The sequence below is a fragment of the Chroicocephalus ridibundus genome, chromosome 3, assembly GCF_963924245.1.
Source record: "Chroicocephalus ridibundus chromosome 3, bChrRid1.1, whole genome shotgun sequence".
NCBI classification, from domain to species: domain Eukaryota; kingdom Metazoa; phylum Chordata; class Aves; order Charadriiformes; family Laridae; genus Chroicocephalus; species Chroicocephalus ridibundus.
This window is the reverse complement of record NC_086286.1, coordinates 112146105-112173756: the sequence shown is the minus strand read 5'-3', so window position 1 is coordinate 112173756 and position 27652 is coordinate 112146105. Positions and strand designations below refer to the sequence as shown.

General features: G+C 39.4%; 2 protein-coding genes across 7 annotated transcripts in view; one reads left to right on the top strand and one right to left on the bottom strand.

Moving 5' to 3' along the window:
• CPSF3 (cleavage and polyadenylation specific factor 3) overlaps nucleotides 1-18632 on the bottom strand; it is a 20792-nt gene extending 2160 nt beyond the window's left edge. The window contains exons 1-17 of one of the 2 annotated variants that reach the window (XM_063330447.1): nucleotides 18474-18632; nucleotides 17519-17582; nucleotides 16749-16846; nucleotides 15702-15830; nucleotides 14537-14714; nucleotides 12129-12218; nucleotides 10938-11088; nucleotides 8496-8671; nucleotides 7108-7266; nucleotides 6172-6318; nucleotides 5008-5160; nucleotides 4493-4601; nucleotides 3642-3740; nucleotides 2438-2532; nucleotides 1775-1862; nucleotides 1127-1196; nucleotides 435-531 (exon numbers count right to left, since the gene is read on the bottom strand). In XM_063330447.1, the coding sequence (XP_063186517.1) occupies nucleotides 435-531; nucleotides 1127-1196; nucleotides 1775-1862; nucleotides 2438-2532; nucleotides 3642-3740; nucleotides 4493-4601; nucleotides 5008-5160; nucleotides 6172-6318; nucleotides 7108-7266; nucleotides 8496-8671; nucleotides 10938-11088; nucleotides 12129-12218; nucleotides 14537-14714; nucleotides 15702-15830; nucleotides 16749-16846; nucleotides 17519-17582; nucleotides 18474-18544 (1974 nt within the window). In that variant the 5' untranslated portion in view covers nucleotides 18545-18632. Of the gene's footprint in view, nucleotides 1-434; nucleotides 532-1126; nucleotides 1197-1774; nucleotides 1863-2437; nucleotides 2533-3641; nucleotides 3741-4492; nucleotides 4602-5007; nucleotides 5161-6171; nucleotides 6319-7107; nucleotides 7267-8495; nucleotides 8672-10937; nucleotides 11089-12128; nucleotides 12219-14536; nucleotides 14715-15701; nucleotides 15831-16748; nucleotides 16847-17518; nucleotides 17583-18473 lie in introns of those variants that run through there. The other variant, XM_063330448.1, reaches the window with a different exon arrangement.
• Nucleotides 18626-27652, top strand: ITGB1BP1 (integrin subunit beta 1 binding protein 1). Of its 5 annotated transcripts, none has more exons than XM_063330450.1 (7): nucleotides 18626-18680; nucleotides 20259-20356; nucleotides 21246-21324; nucleotides 22051-22187; nucleotides 23383-23475; nucleotides 26353-26502; nucleotides 27224-27636. In XM_063330450.1, exons 2-7 carry the CDS (start codon nucleotides 20285-20287, stop codon nucleotides 27293-27295), a joined length of 603 nt encoding a protein of 200 aa, XP_063186520.1. In that variant the 5' UTR covers nucleotides 18626-18680; nucleotides 20259-20284; the 3' UTR covers nucleotides 27296-27636. The 5 variants fall into 5 exon arrangements, with proteins under 5 accessions (XP_063186520.1, XP_063186519.1, XP_063186521.1 ...); XM_063330449.1 differs by having other exon boundaries at nucleotides 20256-20356; nucleotides 27224-27635; XM_063330451.1 differs by lacking the exon at nucleotides 23383-23475 and having other exon boundaries at nucleotides 20256-20356; nucleotides 27224-27635.

The following is a 27652-nucleotide window of genomic DNA, read 5'->3' as shown; positions in this document are numbered from 1 at the left end:
TAAAAGCATTTAAAAAAAATTAGTGGGTTAAATCAGTTTCTCCTCTACAATCTTTTTTTATTAATTTTTAAGTAGAGAGCTTCTGAAAAATACTGGGTAGTCTTCCAAATTTACATTTGGATTTGTTACATAAACATTGCTAGCATTTTTTTTTAATTCAGAAAACTCTAGGAAATGCCTCTGTAACAAACTCGGTGAACTCAGCTTGCAGCTGGATCAGTATTTCTCTCAGAAAGGCTGGGTACTGATCAGCTGGTGAAACTGTCAATGAAAGGAATGAAAAGTGAATCGGCTTAAGGTGTTTCGATACCAAATACAAAAACACCGCCTCAGCAAATGGGTACATGATATTCTAGGCAGCACTGTGTACTAGACAGGAGACTCGCCTCTGCTAAACAGAGCGCACACAAAAGCAAGTGCTTTGCTGTACATACCCGAGTGTCCAGTGAAATGTTTGCGGTCTTTCCATCAACCGTGACGCACAGGACAGAGCCCTCTTTTGAACTCACACAGTCTTCTCCAAACATATCCCTAAAACAAAGACCTATGTGTGTAAGACGTGGCCAAACCGCAAACTTACATTTTTCCTTCTATTAACCTTAGGGTTCCAAAGGCATTTTGTCAGCAGAGCATCTCCTTTCAGCAACTGTTATTTAAGCCACTCAGATGTAATTAACAAACACCAATCTATATTATTATAAGAGTGGGTGTCACATACCAGTAAGTATTTTACCGAAATAAATCTTATCATAAATGAAGGGAAGGAATTCTTTCATTTCAAAAGAGGCAAGATTTCTATGTAAATAACAGAACATACATCAGAATAAGTTTTAAAAGAGACGTGATCCGAAAAGGTATTTTCATAACCATTTCTAGCATAATTTTGGGACACAACTTAAAAATCCGTTTCTGGAAGAAATACTGGGCCCTGTATTCAAAATTTTAATGATGCTGAGAACTTTTTACTGTACCTCTTTCTTTACTTAATTCCTGGCCTTCAGAGAAATTAGAATTTGCATAAAGTATTTTTAAGTAACTGTATCTTTAAACTGTATTATCCTAAAATTATTGTATTTACACAATTAAGAGTGATCATTTTCCTTTAGAAAAATATATGCCAACTTACTGAAGCATGATCTCCATTCTCTTCCTATACACATCCATATCTACTTTTTTGGAAATTTTATGTACTGCAGCTGAAAAGAAAAAGTCATTTTACTTTCACAGACATTTGCCGGGAGGAAAAATTGGCTAATTGGTACATCCTGGTTCCTAACTGACTTTGATGAAAAATAATCCAAAAGCTATATAAGATAAATATGTTTAAACAATTTATAATGAAAATGTATTAAAAAAAGATGGAAGAGTCAAGGAAGTACGTACATTTTAAATGTATGTTCCCTGTACTTATCACATTTTAAAATAGAAAACTTTGCAAGCCCAGTTCTCACTTTTTGATTCTCCTTTTTATTGTTAACGCTCATTATTTCTCACATTTCCTTTACTTATTTAAAATAAGGTCACATTTTCCACAGGCAGCTACCAGTTGCCATGTATGGGACATTTTCAACAAATGAACGTGTCAAAAATAATGAAGACCAAGTTGTAATTCTGTTTTCAAGTAGCAAACCTTACTCCCTGGAAAGTTTCATAAGGAGAGGAAGTACAATAGGGGGATTGCAATCTATTGCAAGGCATTATATCCCTCTAAGCTTGATACAGAAAAATTAAGAAGAAATGCCTCAGTTAAATAAGCATACACTAAACTTACTACCTTTCTGTATTTTGGGATTTGACTGAACTTCCAGTATCACTGTTGTCACGGTGTCTGCATACATATCGTTAGCAGGATTTGCCACCCACTGGAAGATAAAAAAGAAATAAATTCATAATTTGAGCCCATTATGTTGAGTGAGTAATGCAACATAAAACCAATATAACATTCACCGCATTCTCCTATTTGCTTTTCTCTGAATTCTAGCTTTGGATGACTGTCACACATTTTACACCAAATTATTAACTACTTTTAACTTGTTGTATCCCAGTAACTTCCCACAAAAAATTCAAGCCGTTGAATGTTTCTGAACACATTTATGAAATAGTCATTAATTACCACAGCTGTTTGCGGTGGGGGTGGGAGGAAGGAGGGAACACCATTAGACATTATTTCCAATTACTATTTGCCAAATAAAAAAAGGGCAGTGAATCTGCCATTACGCTCTTGACCCACGGCAAAAAAAGAAAATAGCAGTGGCCAAAAGAAACAAGAGGCATCAACACAGGACCATAGCTCCAGGGGAACTTTGTTCTAGCTTTCACTCTACTTGTCTTCCGACAGAAAACTACTTAAAACATGTAATTCTGCATGGCATCTATATGATATTGTTTTGCAGAAACTGGAGAACAAAATACTTCTTTCTCCCTCACCAATGCCCACCTCAAGGACCACCATGCCTGGTTCCTGGATCACAGTAATATTTTTGAAAACCTTCAGCGCCGGTTTTTGTTGGATTTCTATTTCTTCTACATCACCTAAGAAGTGACAACAAACGGTTAGCAAGAATAAAATTACACAGAAAGCAAGACTGACTTTATCTGCATAAGAAAACAGGTCATTTTAAGAATAAGAGGACTGTCTGTTATAATCACAACTGCTCAGAACAGCTCACAAAATGGAAGCACATACTCTCTTCCCTTACCTGACAATACTATTTTCTTTGTTCTGGAGCGTTTGGGTTTTTTTAGTATGTAATATTGGCCATTTTACTTGTTTTGAATTCTCATATTTGACTGGCTTAGTACACTGGTGTGCATACACCAATGAAAAAGAAAAGAAAAGAGACATTTAGTGCTCCACTTGCAGAATTAACCAGCTCCTCTTATACCCTTAAAGGATAACCCCATTGCTTCCTTAAGCACAGAGCTTAAAACTAAAGCATTTGTGTGCCGGGCAGCACTCAGGTTACGAGACCTGAACATCAACTTAAATACAGGTTTTTTTTCCACTAGTGATATGAGTTAGATTCTGTCACTAGAGAAGAAAAATTCCTGAGCTTTAAATCTGGGAAGGGATCCTGCAAAGCGCGTGTGCCTTTAACAAACTACGACAGGAGTTGCCCCTAACCTTTAAGCTAGACAGAAGCACAGAGGATCACACTAGTGGCAGATTTAAATGGCTTCTCACTCAGAAAAAGTCCAGAAGGTTAGATTCTTGCCTTCTGGGGAGGGAGGCTGGCTGTCACAAAGGAGGACAGAACTTTTGTTTTGATTTATTGGATGGCATAACCCATTCTATTTTGGGTCTGGAGAGAAAAGTTCAATTAATAAATTTTGCGTCACAGTGGCTATGGCACTCACTTTGGGGGCTGATAAGAGATAAAAATCAGCCTAGGTTCTATATTGCCATATGTTTATGATTTTCTAGTACAACTACAGTAGAATCTGCCAAAAAAGCACGTGCCGTACTCATGAACTGGATCTGGCAGAAGCTGCATAATCTGATAAAAGTTGTCAAATATGAAATAAACTGTGGCCCTTCAGTTACTGGCAAAGAAGTTTCCACTCAGAAGACCTCTGAAGACTGGAAGTTGTTTTAAAAGTTGACCAATATAAATCACAAACATGTCTTTCCAAATACGCACCGGTAAGTTTTTGTAGCTGATAATAAAGCAGATTAAAAGGGCCCGTATATGGAATGGCTTGTGTCTGTGTTACAGTGCTCATCGCCAAGTCTGTATAATCTGAAAGAATTTTAAAAAGTATTAGAAATTATCCCTTTGACTTACTTAAATAAAATTGCCACTATAGATAAGCAATGATACATTTAGAGAAAGAGGGTTGAAAAGGACAATTTGTAAAGAGGAGGGTGGAACATCTATTGTAAGACAAATAATATATATGTGGTTAAGAAAGCAGCAAGAGCTTGTTATTTTATCATACCCATCAGAGGCAAACAACGAACCAGGACAGCAGAATTGCTTTTCCCCCAAGCTCTTCTGACCTTACATTTAATTATTCTTCTGTTTTGAGAATAGATCAATCCCTTTAGTAATAAACAGCACAGGAGCAATACACAAATATTTTCACTGTACTGTAGCTTTTTACACTAAAAATTAATGACATTTTAGAAACTGGCAGGACAATTGATCGAGGTGCTCTTCTGTTCTCACTCTGATGTTTTATGCATATTCACGCAGAGGAAGAAGTTTTAGGTAATCAAAAGGGAAATGGAATTTTGCTTCTTGTCTTTTACAGAACAAATAGAAAAGATCTTAAACTTCAGAGGACAATGAACTGAATGCCTTTCTTCTCAGTACGACAGTTCAGAACTTTAGGCAAAACTAAACCAACGTAAAAACCAAGATGTTCACTAACTGCTTATCAAGCACAAAATTACAGGAAAAAATCCCACAGTATTGTACATGTTTTAATGACTAAAGAAGGACACTGTAAGTTTCAATTACCTACTGAGCACATCACTGTCTTTACTTACTGGAGAGGTCACATGGAGAAAGGATGTGATAGTTAAAATTTCTTTTAACTAGGATTCCAGAAATTCTCTGTCCTTGCTCTGGTTTCTTATCTGCTAAAGATCCCATCACCTGGAAAGAAAAGCACATACAGTGCAATGAGGCAATCTGAAGTATTCATAGCTTAAAGGTAATTATAGAGATGAAATACAGTTTTCTCAGAAAAAAATCAAACGGTATAAAATTAACTCCGAAAATAAAAGAAAGTCAGAGTAACCAATAAACTTTCTGAGATGTAACAAAAGAAAAGGCTGTAAGAGTGAAAAGCCAAAAATACCCAACAAAACCCCACCAAAAAAAACCCCAAACCAAAGCCCAAATACAACATTAAATACAAAGCATTCACATAAAGTATGTGAGTCCCTGGAAAACATACACAATCTAATGCCAATTAAAAATAGAAGCTTGGAAGAAAATATGTAGTTTTTATCCCAGAGAAAAATACTGTTGTACAGATAAAAAAATACTGATTTTATACCTTGGCAAGTTTTTCTCCTCTGAAGTTTAATGTCACAGCTTCAGTATTCCTAGGATTATGAACTTCTATATGAACTTCATCGTTATCCTCATATTCCCGTATCAGTGCTGCTTTCAACCTGGCCATTTCATTCTGCTCACCATGAACTAAAATCTATAGGAAAGACAGTTTTCCTTTTAGCAAAGTTACTTGCCCAGACAGACATGTCTAGCTAACAAATTATCCAAGAAAACTGCCAACTTGTACCTCATCTATATAAAAATGTAATTTCATGAGGTCACAATATATGAAACATTAGCTCAATCATACTACACAGAGTTCTATGTATGTCTTTGAATTCTATGCATTATTCAAAGGCATTTCACGACCCTGAGTATTAGTAGAAAAATACATGCAAATAAACAGAATGCATTACAGAGATTCCATTTAACTTTTCATACACAACGACATTGTTATATTACGAAAGGGAAATATTAAGTTCAATGACAAAAGTTAGTTAGCTTTACATTTTTGTGTCTGCATGCGGATAAACACATACATAATAAACATGCAATTCAGAGAGGATGCTTATTAAGTTCACAATTTTCTTTGACAAGTTAAATCCTCTTTTCTTCCGCTATGATTTGTTTTATTTCTTATCTGTCCTTGCACACTGGTTCTCCCCCAGTCTCAGCAAGTTTCAGATCCTAGTTCTCATTTTCATATTCTTGTCCTTCACACCTCCTGCTCCCTGGGATTTGCTCATGCTTTTCCCCACAAGTGCTGCCTACTACATACCTTCTTACAGACTGGCCTACTCTTTTTCAGTCAATGTTTTTCTCTTTTATTTTGGGGCAAATTCCAGTGAATTATTCCAATACCAGTGTCCCCAACTTAATGTTGTCCTATACTGTACCTTAATTGTGCAAAATGCTGCTGAAACCAGTTACGGACCGTACCCCTTGAAAGTCATTCCCAGATATCCCACACGCAGAGTGTTGAGAGCAAGTTCATCTTTACTTTGCTAAGGTAACATGGCGAAAAATGGTTAAATCTCCACCTTTTAATATTCAAAGCATGGGGATGCTGGCTACTGCTAGACACCAGTACCTGCCTTGATGACTCAAGGCTGTGAACTGTTTTGATGAATCCCCCTCTGGAGAAATGGGCAGCATGAATACTAACCACATGTGGAGGTTTCAGGGCCCGGATAAATTCACTAGTTTGTTGATAATCTGTGTGAGCAGAGAAAGAAATGTAATCCACGGACATCTTCAGTGGGAGTTTTTGCCCTGACATAGTTGTGATCTCTTCGGGTTCAGACATGATGTGCTAAAAAAAAAAAAAAGAGTACTTTAAATAAAAAATTGAAACTGTTCTACAGACACCATGTAACTAATGCTTTACATTTCAAAAATCAATGAAATAATATTGGCAGCCAAGTTAAATGTGAAGAACTGAAGAAAATCTTCAAAGTTCACAAAATACACACTCACAAATGAAAAAAAGCATGCACAACGCACACCATTTCATCTTTTGCATCCCCAGCAGATCTGGGTGTTCATTCTTCTTCCAGACACATCTCATATTTGCATTGAAATTATAACAGTTGTGTGATTCCCATCTCTAAAGGCAAAACTAGACGCCCTGGTTGCCCTTAGCTGCTGGAATTCGTAAGGAAGGATTAAATTCTCTACAACTGGACAGTGGCAAAACGTGCACAAGGCAGTGTGATTTTTGACACTGAAGATTTAGATTTAAAATCTAAATCAGTTAGATTTGACTCCTCGAGAATTAGGGTTAGGGCTCCCCTCTCAAAAAGTTAAATGGTGGAGGGTTCTAAACATGGAGAAAAGTATCAATTATTCTTTCTCACGACAAGATAACTGCTCATAGAAAAGATTATTCTGTATAGCATCACTGGAAATGGCCATATGCAAATTTTCTATACTTTTCATTAGTATGAACCAAAAGCAATTAGCTTTGACTACATAACTGTGCATACCTGACAACAATCTTCTCAGTAAATACAAATAAAGAGACTTGCTATTGGCCAATTCTTTTTAAACATAGCATGAATACTGCTTCAAATTAAGAAGTCATGATGCATTCGCAACTCACCTTAGCAAGGGTTCCTTCAACACAGTACCCTGCTATAATGACTCCATTTCTCTTGTCTGTGCACCAGCTCTCAAACAACTCTCTGGATAAGCCACTCTGCATCATACCTGGGGACGCCATCACAACACTTGGGCCAATATCATCAAAATGATCCATACTCTAAATGGACAAACAGTGAGAATATCAGTTACCATAACTCACTTAAATGAAGGATAGCATAGCTGCACCCTTGAACAATGTACAAATAGAGCCCTATATTCACAGATTATATCCCACCCAAAGTGCCCTTTGCAGGGAAGTTCCTCCTACTGATGCCCATAAGGAGCAAACTATAAGCAGGGATCCATAGTGGAAAAAAAGTTCACAGAATCACACAGAATCACAGAATGGTTCCAGTTGGAAGGGACCTTAAAGATCATCTAGTTCCAATCCCCCTGCCATGGGCAGGGACACCTCCCACTAGACCAGGCTGCTCAAAGCCCCATCCAGCCTGGCCTTGAATGTCTCCAGGGATGGGGCACTGACAGCTCCCCTGGGAAACCTGTTCCAGTGCCTCACCACCCTCACAGTAAAGAATTTTTTCCTGATATCCAATCTAAATCTACCCTCTTTCAGTTTGAGGCCATTACCCCATGTCCTATCATTACACTCCCTGATAAAGAGTCCTGCCCCATTCTTCCGGTAGGGCCCCTTTAGGTACTGGAAGGCTGCTGTAAGGTCTCCCTGGACTCTTCTCTTCTCCAGGCTGAACAACCCCAACAATCTCAGCCTGTCCTGATAGCAGAGGTGCTCCAGCCCTCTGATCCTCTTTGTGGCCCTCCTTGGACCCATTCCAACAGGTCCATGTCCTTCTTGTGTTGAGAACTCCAGAGCTGGACGCAGTACTCCAGGTGGGGTCTCACCAGAGCAGTGTAGAGGGGCAGAATCACCTCCCTCGACCTGCTGGCCACGCTCCTCCTGATGCAGCCCAGGATGCGGTTGGCTTTCTGGGCTGCAAGTGCGCATTGCCTGCTCATGTTGAGCTTCTTGTCTACCAGCGCCCCCAAGTCCTTCTCCTCAGCGCTGCTCTCAAGCCATTCTCTGCCCAACCTGTATTTGTGCCTGGGATTGCCCCGACCCACATGCAGGTCCTTGCACTTGGCCTAGTTGAACTTCCTGAGGTTCATACAGGCCCACCTCTCAAGCCTGTCAAGGTCCCTCTGGATGGCATCTCTTCCCTCCAGTTGGGGCGTAAGTTCCCCTCAACCAGCCCTCTAAACACTGGGATGGCAGATAACTCAGATATAAACCTGTACCTAACCCATCTATTAGGATAGTAAACATGCAAACTATTCAGCAAATATGAACTCTTCTGTCACCCTGCCTCTTTTGTAAGACAACAAGCTTACCTTCAGATTACTAATATGCTTGAAGACAAAGGGATTGTTGATGTTAATTTGCTTGCGGATTTTGTCATTCATGGCATTGACATATGTCTGATAAACTGCCATACACTTCTTGGCCAAAGAGGAGGCATAGTATATAGGGATATCGTGGAGTTCAGGATGATTCTGCCAGTATTCATCTAAAAAACCAAAAACAATGAAAAAGAAGAAAAAACCACCGACAACCAAAACCCCACACAACCCCATCCACAGCATTATCTCCAAAATATATGCTTCTCAGAAATGTTAATACTTCTTGTAACAGATTTAGCAGTGGGTTTTTTTCAGTTTTATTAGAGAAAATCACAACCTTTTTTTTTTTACCTGCTGTACTGAAGAAGAAAAAGCAATCACCAACTAAAAATGTATACAACTAGTACAAACAAACAGGCAAACAAACAAGAAAAAGATGAATTTCAGATATTTTTGGCAGGTCAAATTCCTATCAGTCACCAACTTCGGCTACAAGGGATAAAGTATATGTGATATTACACAGCAATAAATCTACATTTACAACAATGCAAGTTGTACCACACCACTGCAATAATGCTAAAACGACACTGTCAAATATTAATTCTACATCTAGGAACTAGGGACATCTGCATATAGAGATATGTTGGTGAGAATTCACCGTATCATTCTGGAAAACAAACCCATGGAGTTCAAGGCGTGAAGCGAACACCCAGTTATTAAGCCTGGCTTCCTGTATATCACCAACAATTGTATTTTACAAGCTTAACTGAAACAAAACCAGGCAAAAAGCCTCCACGAACCACAGCCGTGGTTATCACTGATGGCAGTAGCCATGACCTTTACTAAACACAAAGAAAAGATCTGAATGCAGCTGTACAAACCTAACATTAATTTTCCCACTTGCATGCAGTTCTGCTAGTCTAAAACATATTTATATTGTGTAGCTGGGGAACAATTATCCAAAAAGAGTGGTAGGCTCTTTTGGCTGTATTTGTACATTTAAAATGATATGGCTTTAACCTAAAAGCTTTCATCTGCAGACAAATCTTTTCAGAACATGTCAGAGAGGCTGAAGGACATCAATATCTTAAGCTCAGGTGTGAGGTGGAAACAGCCAGTAAAAGATAACTAATAGCAGGACCTACATTAAACATTAAAAGACTGCACCCATCATCATAATTTTCTGTACCCCACTGAAATATTTTATTTTTTGTCAGACACTTATGGAAAGAAGAAAAACAAACACAGAAGCCTGCGGGCTCAATTGTGTAGGCACGTGAGATGAAACTGCATTTTCTACCTAATTAAGCATCCAATTACATGTCTAGCTTTACTAGATGTATTTTCAAGCTTATCTTCAGAAACTCACTTTCACATCTACACACAGCAAGGAGAGGTGAACAAATGACAAGCTAATGGCTACACAAGATGTAAAATGTTCAGTTTTTGTCTCCTCTATAAAATAAAAAAAACTTAATCAATCACAAGTAGTAAATAATCCTACAACACAGAGTACTACCCCATGAATAGATCCAAATTTCTTATTAACATTTGAATGGACCAGTAACACGTTTTGAAAACAAACTAGTTTCTAATGTTGAGTTAAACTGAAATGGGAAGAGAGAAGAATTTCAGGTAACACTTTAGAGTCAATGTCCCTAAAAATAAGTATTTTGAGATAGTTATCTTTTGATCTTGCAACATTTACATGAGCAAAAAGACTGGTGAAAAATCACACACATAATACAAATTACATGTGCTATAAGGAAGCAAAGATGCCTGGAAATAATTTATTTAAAAATTTGGTTTTTTTTCTGAAGTACCTTGTACTAACTACCTTTATATTTTATGTGAAATGCTTGTTATGATCATGTATAATTCTCTCCTTTCCCCCATTTTTGCTCTTCTTAACAAAGGCTAATTTGCTTTCCCATTATCATTATGATTTAGAAATGCTAGAAGTTTCTTTTATGGTCTTCTCAGCTTTTCCCATGAAGAATTCTTCATACAGGTTTGTGAATTAAAGGGCAAAGATAGTGAAACTTTGGAACAAAATGTATCCCTGTTTCAGCAGGACAGTTTAACTAGAAGAGTTGTTACGATTGCTTCCTTTTCAATCTGTAATAATGGTCCCCATTTGCTGAAATGCTGGTTCAACAAGATTCAAAAGTCAAGCACATATTACATATTACCATGCCATTACCCTTTCCTTTCTAGGTCTCCGTCCTACCTCACAAAGCTGAAATGCCTCAGTTGGTTTATTGGATGTTTTGCATTTGAACAAACACGCATTATAGATTCTAAGGTAATTAACATGCTGGAAAATGGCTGAAGAGTTGTTTAAAAAATTATTATATCTGAAAGACTGCACATGAAAACATTCTCATTTAACTTTATATGCCTTTTATTAAGAGGAACTGTGAAGGTACATACCTAAAATTAAAAGTAGTTCTTGAGCTCGACCCAGGGCAAACACAGGAATAAGACCTCTACCTCCTCTGTTTACAATGTCGTGGACGGTATTACAGAATCTTGCCTCTCGCTCTTCCCTTTTTTCGTGAATATGAGTACCATACGTGGATTCCTACATATAGAAAAACCGAATATTAAAAGTGCTGACACAGAGACTAATTCTTGACCTTCTCCTTTGAATCACACAAGAATTGGAGGGGAGAGGGGGAGGGTTGAGGTGAAGGGAAAAATCAAAACCACCCTCAAATTCCCATAACCATCTCCACCAAGATAAATAACTAAAATTTCCCCTCCCCAAAACCTCTCCCAGCAATTTGGAAAGACAGATCCTGTTAGTAAATAAAAAAAAAATTTTAAAAAAAGTAGAACTATTATTTTTGATGCTTCTTTTAAAAGGTTTCAAATGTAACATACTGATTTTCCTAACTGCAAATGCTGCCACTGCTTTGATGAAGGGGTTTTCACGTTACCGTGGCTCACTAGTGGTATGTGTGCCACAGTTTAGAAACACCTACCCTAAAAGATAGGAATTACACAAAATACAAGATTTTGATGTGACTTAAAATGAAACTGTCAGTTACAGAAAGCAGTCAGAAGGGACACAATACATTAAATAATTTTAAGCATTACTCTGAAAGATCCCACTGCTCATTTCCAGATAAAACTGTTACTTTTAAAGTTTCCCCTAAGCCTCTGATTTCCCAAACATGGCTTCAGAATAAAACCATTTTGCTCAGAAAACAAAACAAAAATATGGAATAGCACTCAGGGTACCTCTACCCAGGACAAATTCTCAACAAACATAGTTGGAAGTAGCTTAGGTTCTACTGAAGAAAGGTATCTGGCTAAACTGGGTTGGTACAATACACCTAGCACACACAAGTCGAAACCTAATAAATCTCCCATTTTGAAAAGGTTTGTCTAGAGGCTTAAGGAACTTAATCAGAAGGATTATAAAATGAAAATTAGACTTTTTAACACAGTGAAAAGAAATACTGGAGTGTTCTGAATGCCCAAGCGTTTGGATATTTAACACAAATCACGTACTACCATTAAATCTCCACTGTCTTTCTCATTCCACTTCAGCTTTAATTAAGTAATACCCCTATACATATTTGATTACTAACAGAGAAATAATTTTGTAAAACTTACAATTATAAGAATATCAGGTTTAATATTGGGAATCTCAGCTGCCATCAGATGTCTGTCTTCCTGTCTTGAGAAGTCACCTGTATATAAAAGCTAGTGGAGACAAAGAGAAGCAGTTATTCTGATTACAGGTTCTACCAGGTCAGCAGTCTTTAAAAGACTGTTCTATAGGAATGATATTTCTTAAGCAAATATGGTTTTAAAGAATTTATGATAAAAAGGTCCCTTGTACTTTAACTAAAAACTCTTCTGATGTGGACAGTGCTTACAATATTAGGCCAATAGTCCTACAATACTAATATTTTAACCACAATAAGTAACGGTATTTCGAGCAGTACCATAATTCCGACAGAACTAAGTAAACAATTATTAAAATTTTATTTTTCATTTGGGATTTAAAGGTGCCATCTCCAGCCCTTTGCATACATGCACTGACTATTAAGAAGTAAAAATTGACATAACAAAAAAATACAGCAGGTCCTAAATGGAAGTAAAGAGTAAATAAAACTGCATTTATATATCAGACTGCAAATGTAATTAATAATCCAATAAAATTACTTATTAAAAAGTCTAAGATTTGCTGATACTAAAAAAAAGCCTCTAATCTAGCAGATTTTCCAAACAGAATGATCACGTTCCCCATTACACCAAGAAGTAATTTGTAACTGTTTGTAATTTTCCATTGATGAAAATGTGAACAATAACAAAATACATACTCAGCAACAGCAGATAACTACTCTATAGGTAACCTACTATCACATTCCTCATTTGCTTCATAGGAAATTAAAAAAACTAATGAATATTAAAGCGCAATTCATTTGAGTCATGCAGAGTCAGAGGGAAATCTTTCTCCATCATGCCTTAATGAGAAAATGAAAACCAAAAAAGGCAGTAAGATATCTACATTTTATTGTAGTCATTGTAAATTCAGTTCTATTTTTATACTTTTTTTACACTTTAAAAAATTCTTAATCATTATAAATCATGAACAAAGTCCTACTAGACGGCACACCTGAGGACCTCCATCTCTCTTCCCTCTTCAAGGCTGTATGAAACTTTTCTTGGGCCACGATTATCCTACTAAACTCCAATTAATGAGATTAGTTTCAAGTATCTGGTTTTGACACAGCACTGCCTGTGATTATATGATCGATTTATTTAATCTGTGTTTAAAATTAATAATAATCCTATTTCTTTAGGTACTTTCACATAAGAGCATTATGAGAAAAATATAACTCGCATACTTTGACAAATGCCATTTAAGCACTCAGACAGGCAGACGTGGTAAATCAGAATTACAAAACCAAACATCTGTTTATAGATTTTACTAATATGCAGCTTCCACAAGACTGCCTCAGCTACCAGCAACCTCTGAGTGGACCAGCAAGGAAAACTACATATTTTCTGCCCAGCAGAAAAGGACCTGGGGGCGCTGGTGGACGACCAGCTTAACATGAGCCAGCAGTGTGCCCAGGTGGCCAAGGCGGCCAACAGCATCCTGGCTTGTATCAGGAATAGCGTGGCCAGCAGGAGCAGGGAAGTGATGGTGCCTCTGTACTCGGCACTGGTGAGGCCTCACCTCGAGTGCTGTGTTCACTTCTGGGCCCCGCTGTACAAGAGGGACATTGAAGTGCTGGAGCGTGTCCAGAGGAGAGCTACCAGGCTGGTGAGGGGTCTGGAGACCAGGTCACCTGAGGAGAGGCTGAGGGAGCTGGGCATGTTTAGCTTGGAGAAGAGGAGGCTGAGGGGAGACCTCATTGCCCTCTACAGCTACCTGAAAGGAGGTTGGAGAGAGGTGGGTGTTGGCCTCTTCTCCCAGGTGAATAATGACAGGACCAGAGGAAATGGTCTGAAGTTGCGGCAGGGGAGGTTTAGATTAGATATTAGGAAGAATTCCTTTACTGAAAGAGTGGTCAGGCACTGGAACAGCCTGCCCAGGGAGGTGGTTGAGTCACCATCCCTAGAGGTGTTTAAGAAATGTCTAGATGTGGCACTTCAGGGCATGCTCTAGCGGCAAAGATTGTAGGTTGGTTGGTTGGTGGGTTCTTTTGTTTGGTTGGGTTTTTTTGGTTGGGTTTTTTTTTGTGTGTGTGTATGGTTGGACTCGATGATCTCAAAGGTCCTTTCCAACCACGAAGATTCTATGATTCTATATTTAATGGTTCCAAGCCTGAGTCATAACTCACTGCTATAAAATCCAAACATCCTACCTGGTTCAATATATGTGTCACTTGCTAGTTCTAATTAATGAGAAAATATATGCTTTAAGTCAAGGCCTCCCACCTTGACTTGACTCCAAGTCTATTTGACAGATCCAGCCACAGTGGTGGGGCTTAATGGACAATAACAAATAATTAATGACTAAGTTAGGATTCAGGCTTGCTTTCAACTTTATAATAAAAAGAAAATACCTTCACACCAGCTATTTCAATCATAAACATGGCTGCTCCCAGAACGTGGCCTGCGTGGTAACACCAGAATTTGATTCCTGCCACCTCTTTCACTTCATGGAAGTTGATGGTCTCAATCTTGTCCATGCTTTCTTCAAGGTCTGTTTCTGTGTATAGCATGTCATCCGCTGATATATTACTGGATATAAGTGAAATGGCTAAATATCAGCTCATCTTAACATCTTAGATCATATTACAGTTGGAAAAAACTCTTTCTGGATATTTCCCCGCTGACAGTAAAATTCCACTCAGTAATGCTACGTCTCCTATGTTAGAAATCAAGCCCAGGTACTCTAATGCAGTTGACCTAAGCAGAGCTAGAGCATCTTTCTTTTGAAAGGTTGTGCTAGAATAGTTTTTTTCATTTCAGGAGCTGCTCTGTATTTGTCTAAAAGTACCAGTAGATTCCCAGCCCTGGACAGAGATCTGCCACTTAGCTCGTAACAGCCCTCAAAAACCAAACTAAACCACACGTTTCCCATCAGCCCAGAACAAACAAGTTAAAAGAAGACTGTTTATCAGGTTTCTGCCCCAAGCTAGAACCTGCTGAGTTGAGATATGCTCAAGACCACTGCATTCACATAGAAAAGATGTGTCAAGGCATGTAACAGAAGGAAAAAAAAAAAGGAGGAAAAAAAAAAATAAAAAAAGAGAAAAATCCCAACAACATGTAAGTAACAGAGCGCCCTTTGTATATTTAATATTTGATACGACCTTGTCCTGAAAATTGATTTGTATATTTAGGGGCTTAAAATTCATTACTTACATGAAGCTTAAGAGAAAATAGACATTAAAAAGCATGAGAACAAAAGAATGTCTTAAGAGAAACAGATGGGGAGGAAAAAGAAGGATACTAGTACAGGTCCAAATAAGGAAAATGAAAAGAATGAAAAGAAAGAAGGAAAGATTTGTTTGTTTGTTTGTTTTATTGATAGGAAATTATTTGAGACATATTATCCATGAGGCAGTAAGATGACTCATTACTTCTAACCTGGTTATAATGTTGCTACTTGTAGCAACATCCAGGTTCTTCCAGCCACCTGTGTTGGCTTCATTTTCAATTTCCTATTGGATATGTAGGTGAAATAATTCAGGAGCTGAAGAGAAAAACCACAGGTCGGCTTACCTGACTTTGACATAGTCTGAAAGAAGCCATCTGTAAATAGCTTTTGTGGCATGAGTCATGAACGTCCTTCCTTTAAAACTTGTTTTCTGCAAAAACCATGGCAAAGCCCCACAGTGATCTAAATGGAAACTTAAAACAGACACACAAATCCAATTAATACATTAACATTACACAACACTAATATACAATATATATCATATAATTCACTGGATTAACATAGATAGCACCATGAAAATCCAGAAATAGAATTTGCAACCTCCCTGTTAACTACGTTGGTCTATATTCTGGTCTAGTCTAGTGACTACAAATGCAACCAAGAAAAGATAAGAGTAATACAGGAAACTTTCCAATTATCGCAAAGGTTTTGCCCGTATAATTTCAGAATTAACGTTCTTGTCATTTACATATACCTTTAGAGGGAGAAGAATAACAGTAACCAGGAACCCAATAAATGTCAAGGATACAAGAAAGTTATCAAATGTGATCCTAAGTTTGCACTTTGGACACCATGGGTTAAAACACGAACTACCAAAATAAAATTATTTGGCCGTATTTCTACTTTGACCTATCTGAAGGAAGTACTTTTGAAATATAGGTAGAACAAAGACATAACACAAAAACTCAGGATTTCATACAGACTGTTTAAATAATTTAGAAATGGCTCTCCTCACCTCTCAGTCACTAAGCAATATTTAAACCACATTCAAAGATTGTGTAAGTCTCTGAGAACATTTTCATTCAAAGCCAATAGAGCAAAAACCACAAGCAATACTTTTCAGCAGTCTTTATGCAGAAAACTCATTCTAGAAGCTGTCAAAACAGTGTTAAAGCAGGCCAGGTTATAAAAAAGACATAACAGCAAGCTCAGAGGAGAGTTGTCATGTCAACAGTGACTGAACATCCTTAATTTAAAGAAAGCTGGAAACTAAAATTTTGCCACACCACTACATCAATGGAACATCCATTTTCAGCCTCTCTTAATAACGTACAAGTGAACACAGCTCAGACCATGACCTCAGTATATTTGTTCTTTTAGGTGCAACTTACTGACTAATTAGAAGGAGATCAATCTCAGCAGGATCTATCAAATCAATGTAAGGAAGAGCATCCATTCCTTCCAGTCCAGGATGGATTCCACAATCAAGCTGAAAAATGAAGTTAAAGCTTCTAACAGAACACATAAAAACACCTCTTCCATTTTGGTCTAAAACGTAGTTACTAGTGACTGATAACTTTTAGCATCATGCAAAAAAATAGTATTTTTTCCTTAAACACTGCTTTTTAGCATTGGATTTCACATCTTGGGCTTCTGTCCAGATGACTTATCTCCACTGGAAAACTGACCACCTTTCAAAAGATCACAGTCTTTGTTTATAATTTTGTATCTTTGCAAGCCTTCATTCACACTTCAACAATACCTGAATATACATAACCAGTGTATGCAAGTTATTTCAGCTACCACCTGAGAAGACAGCTGGAAATGGGAAAGAGAACGTGTATGTGTTTACACGTGACTGTTTACACATAACTGTAGGTAAACATTAGCCTTAGGTTCCACTGAAACCTACTATGTGTAAATTTTAGAATCTACACTTAAAACACATATATTCTGTTTGGGGATATGGATTTATTTTACAGGACAGCATCTGTAATGCCTACTGTCATATATGCAATATTGTTCCAGAAAGCTACAAAACGTGCCTTATCTAGCACAGTGGCTGACTTCAGTGTGGAGGCTGAAGTTAACTTCTAACATCTTTTTGTAATCTGAAGTACCATAATGAGAGGGGGTACATATATATTTATGCAATAATTACCATTATTTTTCTTCCTTTAAACTCCAGAATAATGCATGACCTTCCTACTTCTTGGCCAGCACCTCTGTAAAGGATAGCAAAGTCACCAAAATTACAACAATGCACATTGTAGAGATGTAACTGTTCATTGGATGCCATTAGTGGGATTCTTTTTCTATGTAGAAATAACAACTGCACAGTCCTTTTAAACTCAGATATTTAAAGTAACTGAACAGTTCTATTTATCTCGATGGAAATGACCCTATTTAATGCAGCAGAAATAAAAAGAATATTTGGGGAAATTATTTTGGTCTCTTATGATTTTTATAGCATGCCTGCACACTGGGCTCTCAAAGTATTGAGATGTATAATGAATGGAAAGTTCACTTAAATAACAAATTACCTTGGGCTGAATAAGCTTTGCAGTAGCATCCTCAAGTTGTCCAGAAGACAACTCTTGTGATGCTACCAGAAACACCTCCAAATTGCATTGACATCTTTACCAGAGAAAAAAAAAAAAAACAAAACCAAAACAACAAACCACAACTTAAAACACTACAAAACCCACGATGCTGTCGAAATGCAAAAGGGCAAAAAATGAGGTTTTTAGCTCGGACAGCACTGCAACATCGCATAAGGAAAGGAGGCAGTCCTTCCAGCCGCGCATGACAGCTCTCCCGGCGACTGCAGCCTGCCCGCAACGAAAAACCAGGAGCGGGGGGAAAGCGGCATCCCGGGATTTCAACGCCCGGGACAACGTTCCACCCGGGGAACGATCCCGCCTCGCCTGTCGCGATGGCGATACACACCCACCACAGCCCCGCGGGACGGGCCTCCGAACCGCGGCCTGGCCCGGCTGCCCTGGCCCCGGCGCCTCCCCGATACACCCCCCCAGGCCCGAAACCCCCTCGGGCCCGACAACCCTCCTCGGGCCCAGCGCCCGGCTCCCCCCGTCGCGCCCGCCCCGGCCGCTCACAGGGGGCGGATGAGCAGCTGATCGCTCTCCTCCGCCGGGATCAGGGCCTCGGCTTTCCGCTTGGCCGACATGGTAGGGGTGAGTCCCGGCGGCCACCGGCACCGCCGTCCTCCCCCCGGCCCCGTTCGCCCGCCTTCCCCCTTCCGCTTCCGGGTGGCTCCGCGTGCGCGACGGAAGCGGAAGGGAGCGTGCGGGCAGCGGGCTGAGGTGAGGCGGGGGGCCGGCCGGCGGCGGGGAGTGGGGTTTGGGGTTTTCGTCCGGCTGCGGGGATCCCTGCAGCGGGCCCGTTGGGAAGGGGCTGAGGGGAAGCGACCCTGGGGCGGGGGGGGCTGTAGAGGGGCCCTCAGCGCCAAAACGCCGCTCGGCGCTGCCCGCCGTGACAGGGGCCGCGGCCCTGCCGTCCCCCGGCGGCGGGCACCAGGCAGCCTGCCTCTCACCTCTCAGTGGGAAGCGGGTTTAGTGTTTTTTCCTTTATCAGGTTGTCGTTTGGGGCTAGAAGGGAAGAACAGGTAGGCGCGGGTGCAGTGCTGCCCTGCCCGGCTCCTCCCCGCCGCAGAGCCTGGAGTCGGGCAGGGCTCGGTCGTTCCCGCATCCCTAGTGGAAAAGATGTACCGCAGAAAATGCAGTGTGCTAAGCAAGGAGCTGCTAAGAGCTCCTTAATCATCTAATGTATTAAAAAATTTTGTAAAGTAGCGTAAGCTGTGCCTTCCTCAGAGACTACCGGCAGAACCGGGAATTTTGCCTGTCTTCTAGCCGCTGCTCTGAAGGAGGGGCGGCCAGGTCCATGCTGGTGGCTGGCAGGAGCCCCGGGCAGGTGGGTGTGCTGGGTACCGCCATGCCTTGCTGCACCGCTTGTCGCTGAAGGTGGTTTTTGGTCTGCCGGGGACCAAGCATTCGCTTAATGTCAAACACAGCAGCAGCCTGGGGACTGTAATCCAGCACTGCATCACAGATCTGAGCTCTTTCTTGTGCATCTTCCAGGATTTGCTGCAGAGTGAGCTGTCTTCAATAGGCTGCCTTCCTCCTTTGTCCTATTTCTTCCACCTGCTCAAAACTTCTGAACCTTTGTAATTAAAATATTCTTCTCTGAAGCTGGGAAGCACGGTTTGAGCACCCCCTGACTGGGAGCCATCTCTTCTTGACACTGTCTGGCTGAATGCTAGGTGAAGCAATTGCAGTAGTAGGGCAGATACAGGAAAAATGCTTCTGGAATACTCTCAGAACTCCCAGTAACTCAGCTCTGAGGCAGTAAATGTAACGTGCTTCTTGCTTTAATTTTCAGGAACATATTAAGTAATAATGGCTGCTCCAAGAAGTATTACAATCGGTAGTTCTTTAGAAGTAGGTTTTTTGTTTTTAATGGGAGCATAATCTCTGGAGCCGGATTTGCATTGGATGCACTGTTGTAGGGCACTTAGATTGTAGTTACAAATAAAAAAAAATCTCATGCTTTTAAGTGGGAATAAAAATTTTAAAATTTTGTCTTGTTTCTAAATCTATATCATTATATGCATTAGAAGTTGGCCTTTGCAATAGTCTGTAAACTAGGTAGGAACATTTTTTTTATGAATCGGAAGAAGGAAGTTTTAGCAGAGAGCTTGAGGGACTTTCCCCAGTCACATATGAAGAGCACCAGAGGAACATTTCTGCTTCCATTCTCCGATTCAGTAGCTTACTATTTTCCAGTTTTTGTCCATTTTGGATACAGTCATTATGGTGTTTGCTAGAAACGTCAATTCCCTTGATGATATGACAACTACCGTTTTTATTTTTCCTACCCAGAAGATTTTCCTTGAACCAATTATGACAAAATGTTTAGAAAAGGGAAAAAGCGACACAGCAGCAGCAGCTCACAAAGCAGTGAAATCAGTACTAAAAGCAAGGTAAGCTGAATTTGGTGTATTCTTTGTGGAAGCCCTTTCATTTGTTACAAGTTGAGCGTTAAGCGGTTTTCTTGCACTGATGGTAGGATGTGATTTCCATAAAATGCCATGTTCCACAAGGAGAACTTCCTACTTCTACTATTCCTCAGATTATGTTACGAGAGTTAAAAAAACCCCTGTCCACTATAAAGCCCTTGTATTCTGAGATGAATGCTCGATTGCTTCCATAGTGAAGCGCACAAACGCAAGAGCTCCTGGCAGCACAATACTATGGTTTGGAGGAAAGAGTAATACGTTTGTTCTGTAGTGACAAGTATTGTCTTTAAGAAGGTGCCTAGTGCCAGGTACCAAGAATGAGTTTATTCTTCAGTACTAGTTGGTTACTCAGTATCTCTGAAAAGTATTCTTCATTTTGAATAATGTGTCCATTTTGTCTGATAGGTTTTGGAATGATCAGTTGAATGTTCTGGATTTTCCAAGGTGCCATTTCACTTCCCTTGCACTGCTATGTTATTTCAAGCATTGGTGACAAGCGTGTAGTTGTCAATTTCTTCAAGTTAAGATGCAGTACCAGAAAAGTCTGGACATAACTTTAAGGTTCATTTTCTCTTTTTCTTTTATTTCCTCCTCCTTTCAAAAGATTTGTGGACTTCTCAAGGGTTGCTGCAGAATTTATGTCAGTCTAATCTACATTGAGGCAGAAAGATAACTTCAGGAAAGAAATAGGTGTTGGGGTTTTTTTTTCACATTTTGCAGTGCTGCTTAAGTAATTAGAACGTAAACACTAGTTTATTTAAAAAAAAAAAAAAGGGTTGAGGCAGGGCATCTCAAAATGAATTGTTAATATGTTCTCAGTAACTTTCTGATGATACTATTTTTTTTTTCTTAGTCTGTAGACTCCAGTCTTGGAGGACTTTCCAGGTCTAGTACTGTGGCTAGTCTAGATACAGACTCCACGAAAAGTTCAGGTACGTAATCAGAGTTCAAGGAGGTATGTATAGAGCAGGGTTAACTTTATGTGTGTCTGTATAAAAAAGCAGGAAATGTAAAAGGTTAAAATATGTATTTTTAATAATTGTGGGTGAATCTGTTAGCTTGTTGACTAATGCATGCATAGCTCTAGGCCTCTAAAGTATTATTAAGGATTCATCTAGGATTCAGTCACAGTTTTCAAAGTAAAGTGTCTAATTAAGAAAAACTTATTTGTGTTACCAGTCTGTTACACAGCATAAATCTTGTATAACTTTTTGGAAGCTATATTTCCTGCTTTTAGAAGTTTACATTTGCACTGAAATAATAGAAATAAGATTTGATTTTACTTGGTTTTGCTCACCATATCACAGCGCATCACTGTTAGACCAAGCAGTTCATTTAAAAAAAAAAATATATATATATAAAAGTAGAACCAGCTTTTCTGTGTTTTCTGATTTAAGGTTGTAAATTCCAAATTTGAATTTGTATAAACAATGCTGTATCATGGATTCATGTGAAACTCTTGACTTCACCAAGGGCTGTTCTGAATCAACCCAGGACAGTTCGTTAAAGAGAGGAGTTAATATACTGTGGTACAGTTAAGTGTTTAATGAAGGTCTGCAAAAATTACGGAATATAGTAAGTTAGCCCCATTGACAGCAATTAGAATAGCATTACTGTTCTGGAATTCTTCAGAAATGCTTTGTTTTATTCTGTTGCAGGACAAAGCAATAGTAATTCTGATACGTGTGCAGAATTCAGAGTTAAATATGTTGGTGCCATTGAAAAACTGAAGTATAATGAGAGCAAAAACCTTGAAGGGCCATTGGACTTGATAAATTACATAGATGTTGCACAGGTAAGTGGGTTACAAAAGACAATACCAACAACATCAGAACATCTTAAGTTTAGGTGTATTTATTTCATATTATCACATGATCTGACATCTTTCTCTGTAAATTTTAGACTTCCTAGAATAAAGCAGCTTACTTTAAAAAATACTTCGGTATGAATCTTAAAAGCTGTCACACTCAATTCCATCTTATCGAGTAACTGGAGAAGATGCACTGAAAAGGCCGTTCTGAAGAAGCAGACTCAGAGCAAAGGCCCTTTTAGTGAGTCATTACTGACCGAGTATCCCAACTGAAAGTTGTTATATTGTCTTCATCACTGTTAGCATTAGTATCTGTGAAAGAATATCTCCTCCAGGTTTCCTCAGTAGCGTAGAAGTTTTCCTATAGAGGAAAAAGTCAAGTTTCTGCTTACAGTCACTTACGAACCTGTGACCAAAGAACCTGAATAATATTTGGCTCATCCTTGCCAAACTGTGGTTGCTTCTACTTATTTTTGTACTAAAAGCTGTAACTGGTGGTTCTCATTAGGTAGCTGATCGTTTGTATCTTTAAAAGCACAGAATGTGTTTATCTTACAGCAACTCGACATTTCAAGTATCTGAATGTATGCTAAAACTATTTTTACAGCCAAATAACAAAATTGCTGCCAGTGTGGACCATCGATCATCCAGGGTCAGCGCAGCATGACAGGGCATGCATTGTTTTTCAGCCCATCTGATCTGACCACTCCCCCCTGAGATGATAAATTCCTTTCTGGAATCATGTAGTGAATAGAATAAAAAAGAAATATTTCCGTTGGAAGGGACATACAGCAATCATCTAGTCCAAATGCCTGACCACTTCAGGGTTGACCAGAAGTTAATGTGTGTTATTAAGGGCATTGTCCAAATGCCTCTCAAAAACTGACAGGCTTGGGGCATCGACCACCTCTCTAGGAAGCCTGTTCCAGTGTTTGACCACCCTCTTGGTAAAGAAATGCTTCCTAATGTCCAGCCTAAACCTCCCCTGAACATATTTCACATCAAGTTAAGGGACTGGATGAGTGCAAGAGCGGCAGGCAGGCTCCACAGATATGAGCAGGGTTAGCGATATTGCTGATCCAGTGGACTGAAGTACACATTAACACATTTTCTAGTATGTATCTCAGTTGTTCATGTTCTTCTGTCTGCACTAAAGGCTTTTGTTTGTTTCCCTCCAAAGCAAGATGGAAAGTTACCTTTTGTTCCAGGTGAAGAGGAGTTTATTATGGGAGTTTCCAAATACGGCATTAAAGTTTCAACATCTGATCAGTATGTAAGTGATTCACAAGTAACTCTCTTTTTGGTGAGAGTTGAAAAGTGCTTTCATTTGTTTCTCTGATAGATGATCTGTGTCACCAAAATGTCACTTCTGGCTTTAAGCAAAACAAACAAAAAACTAAAAAAAGCTCTCTGGTTGGATTTATGACAAAAATCCATTCCTTTTGAGACAGAGCACCAGACAAAAGGCAAGCAAGCCTTTATGCTCTTTGGGCATATCTTCCTTTCCACGTGGCTGTCCTGCCATCCTCTCACGTGGAAAAGTAGCATGACTCTGGTGGTCAAGACCATAGGTTCCTCAGCCTGAGTTAGTAGTGCAATTCCTGTTTATGTTATTGTGGAGAGGAAAAAAAAAAAGGATGTGTTTTTCAAGAGTACCCGAGTTGTCTTCCTCTTTGAAGTTCCAGCTTTGCACTCCTAATCTAGGAGTGTGAGTTCACTCCAGCGTTAAAGCCTCATGATTTCACTTTATTGATCAAGCCTATTTTTTGTTTGCATCATTTCCTACGTGTAGTTTATTTTCCTTTAGCGCACTTAAAGTAGCTTTTTTGCTAAAAATAAAAATCCGGTCTCTTCCCTAGGGCCCTCCAGTTGCCTTTGTATAGCTTTGTATTGCAGCCATGTGGTTTCCTTCTGGTTGCCCTCAGAGCCCCAGATACCATAAATACTTGGCCTTATGAAGTCGTGACCCGTGAACAACCCCGCAATGCCTGTTCATAAAAGCCTCAAGTATGAGGACGGTGAATAGCGTTGCTCAATAGCTGAATACTCTGAAGAGAGCCAAAAAGTTTCCTTTGGTCCCTTCAGTAAATAAAACACTTGTTTCTAATGCCTGGGAAGAAGTGTAGTAGTTGATACTCAAACTTTGAATTGTTTTGGGTTCTGGTTTTCCTGTCCTCCTAAATTCTTAGTTCTCATTAAGAACATAGGTTATGCTATTATTTAAATTATTTTGTACTTTGATAAAGATCAAATAGGTAATTTTAAGACTTTTATCCATCATTCTTCTGGCTTCAAGCTGAAAGCAAAAGCACGCACAAGCTGATAAAGCCTTCTGTGATTAAGCTGGCTTGCACTGGCGTTTTATTGCATTGCATTCCGTTTCCCGGATTCTGGCTTTTTGCATCTGTGTCACTGTTGACATGTAATTTGTCCTTTAGTGTGTTAGCCCACCTAACTCTTTCATAGAGTTCCAAAATGGAAAGGTTTTCTCTGCATTCATACAAAGAATTCAGTCTTTTAAGACTTCAGGGGAGAAGTGAGAGTTCTGTGATTTGTAGGTACCTTTGCAGGTAATAGGCAAGTATTTATTTCAGATACCAAAAAAAAAAATTGACTGAAGGTCAAAATAGAAAATTTTTCCTCATGGATTTCAGCCAACATTTGAGAAATTATTTAATTAGTGGTTGAAATATTTGCAGATACATAATTCACTGACATATTTCCATTGTTTGTGGATGCAACCACTAGAAACTGAAGGTGAAGTATTTATAGAAGTCACACTGAGGCTTTGGCCTTCTTCACGTTCCATTTGAGTCTGTTTGTACATTATATATACGTACATACACGTATGGCACAGTTTGTCCATCTGCCATCTCATTTCTCTCTCAACGGCAGAATCCCCTCATAGCCAAATACTGGAAGGAGGGGAGGAAATGAATGTACAGGGGGACTGTGAACTTTATTCTGTCCTCCCTCTTTTAGTGATAATCCACATGCACATTAGCGCTGTAGCAAGTTGCAAGCAAGTAAGTCTAAGAAGTTGCAAGTAATTTGGAGGTGAATCTTGGCATCTTTCATACAGAGACTGGAGGGTTGATCCAGTAGGTTCCCTGTTGGCTCCAGCTGTGTTCAGTACGGTATGAATAATTGTGAGTGATTGCTGAGGCAATGTCAGGGATGGAGACGTTTTTCAGCAAGGTGATTTTAGGAGCTTTGCTAGAGGCGCTCTCTCAACGGTTTCATAGCAGGCATCAAGCTCACTGTCCGTTTTTACAGCTTCTGTATCGAAGTGGATGTTTCTTTAGACCCTTCGGCTACTGACAGGGACAAGGTGTTTAATGCCATGAACACAGAAGAAGAGCTGTCCTGAAGTCATAAGACCCTAGAGGTGGTATGACTGGAAAAAAGCAGGTGTATGTTGCCAGTTGGGGAGGATCGCTTGAGAAGAAAGGCTCTGTGTAGGGTAGGTCTGCAGATACCTGGTACTGGACAACATCAACCAATCCCTTTTTGAAATGGCTAAGGTCAGAACTGTTGGGTCGATGGTGGAAGCCTGCAACTGTGGTGGAGAGTAGATGTCTCCCAGACTAGATCTCTGCAAGAGTCAGGACCCATGCTGTGGCTCAGGCCACAAGTGGCCTGGCTATATCCACATGGCTACCCTCCACCCTGAAGCAACTAACCTTGCCCATACCCTCTTCTGTGAACAGTTTGTGGTGTTTACCCTTCCCGGAACGGAGGCAGGGCCTTGTCTGGAAAAATACTGGAAAACTAAAAAGTCGTTTTAAGTTACCCCTGTGCCAGAGGGACAGAGTGTATCACCTATCATACTCACAGCAGGCGAGTGAGGATAGGTGGAAAATGAATGTGCGCTTCCATAGGATGGACAGGAATACATATAGTCCACATATGAATGCAATTCTAAAGTAGAAGCAAAAATTAAAGCAAAAATTGTGTTAAACCTCCACTTATTTTTTTTTTTAATCTTGACTAAACTCTCAATTAAAAAAAATTATAATTTTACCAAGGAATACACTTCTGTAAATAAATCTGAAGTATTCTTTAGTAAAAGAAAGGATCAAAACAGGTGGAAAACTGAAATGGCTGTTACGCTGTTCCAGAGTAACTTTTATTTGCCGCATGGTTTCAGGATGTGTTACATAGGCATGCTCTCTATTTAATTGTACGGATGGTCTGCTATGATGATGGTCTGGGAGCAGGAAGAAGTTTACTGGCTTTGAAGACAACAGATGCAGCCTCTGAAGAATGCAGCCTCTGGGTATATCAGTGCAATAGTTTGGTAAGAGTTTATGTTTATAGTATTTAATTTAGGTATCAGTATTTCAATTGTAAAGGGAGATTCTAAAACCCAAAGCCCTTGTGAAGACTTTTTGGCAGAAGGGAGATTGCTCAATTAAAAGAAGAGTATAAATATGCCCTGGCTGAGGGGGGGAGAAAAGCCCTGCTGACTGCATTTGATCAGCTTTGAGGAGAAATACCTACGTTCCCTAAAATTGCCAATGAATGTACACGCCTGAGAAAACTCTGCAGTCTGAAGAGTGCTGTCATAGCTGCTAAGGACAATCCTCTGTATTTTCAAAGACAAAAATCTCTTTAAAATCAGACAGAGCAGGGAGGGATTGAGTAACGAGTCTGATAATAGAGCATGCATTCATATTTATAAGCAAGGGAAGTGATCTCCTCTTAAGATACTATGATACGACACACACCCTTAGCAGCGCTGGGGGAACACATGAACTGACTTTCTGAATGCTAGTGTCCTGCTATGATGAAAGCTAACAACTCTGACTTGTTTCAAAAGAGCTTATTTAAAACAGCTTCCCACACGTCATTGCAGACCACAGAAATCAAATTAAATCTCACTTGTGCTACTCCATTTTGCATGTCTCCGCCAAAAGAATGATAAAGGTCACATTTTGCTTTAAATGAGTTTTGAGACGTTTAGGAGTTCAGAAAGTTAATGTGTGTGCTTGGGTTTCGTTTGTTTTTTTTTTTTTTAGGAACAAGCACAAGCTATTTGCAAAGTGTTATCTACAGCCTTTGATTCAGTTTTAATGTCAGAGAAGTCCTGATTTTCCTTCAGCAGCATGTGGTGATATAGTACAAGCGGCCTTTGTGTATGAGGAGGGAATGGGGCTCCTTTGTGACACCACGGACTGGCTGTGTAGCTACCCACAAACCTAGGAAAGACTGGCTGGACAAAGAGGAGCCACGCGGCCTTGCACATGGTACTTTGTCATTCCCCAAACATGACTTGAAGAAATTATTCCATCTTCAGTTTCCAGGACAATACAGAATTTTATATTTAACATGATTTTTTTTTTTCCTAAATCGTGTTTTCTATGTTAATGTCAATATTGTAGAAATGTAAAATAAAACTGACACTTCCTTCTATCTTCGTCTGAAAAACAATTTGTTAATATAGACTT

What these genes read in the sequence shown, in the direction of transcription:
- ITGB1BP1 (XM_063330450.1), top strand. Translation starts at nt 20,285, where the DNA reads ATGTTTAGAAAAGGGAAAAAGCGACACAGCAGCAGCAGCTCACAAAGC. An exon ending in AAATCAGTACTAAAAGCAAG is followed by an intron (nt 20,357 to 21,245) that starts GTAAGCTGAATT and finishes TTTTTTTCTTAG; the next exon opens with TCTGTAGACTCCAGTCTTGG. An exon ending in TATATCAGTGCAATAGTTTG is followed by an intron (nt 26,503 to 27,223) that starts GTAAGAGTTTAT and finishes TTTTTTTTTTAG; the next exon opens with GAACAAGCACAAGCTATTTG.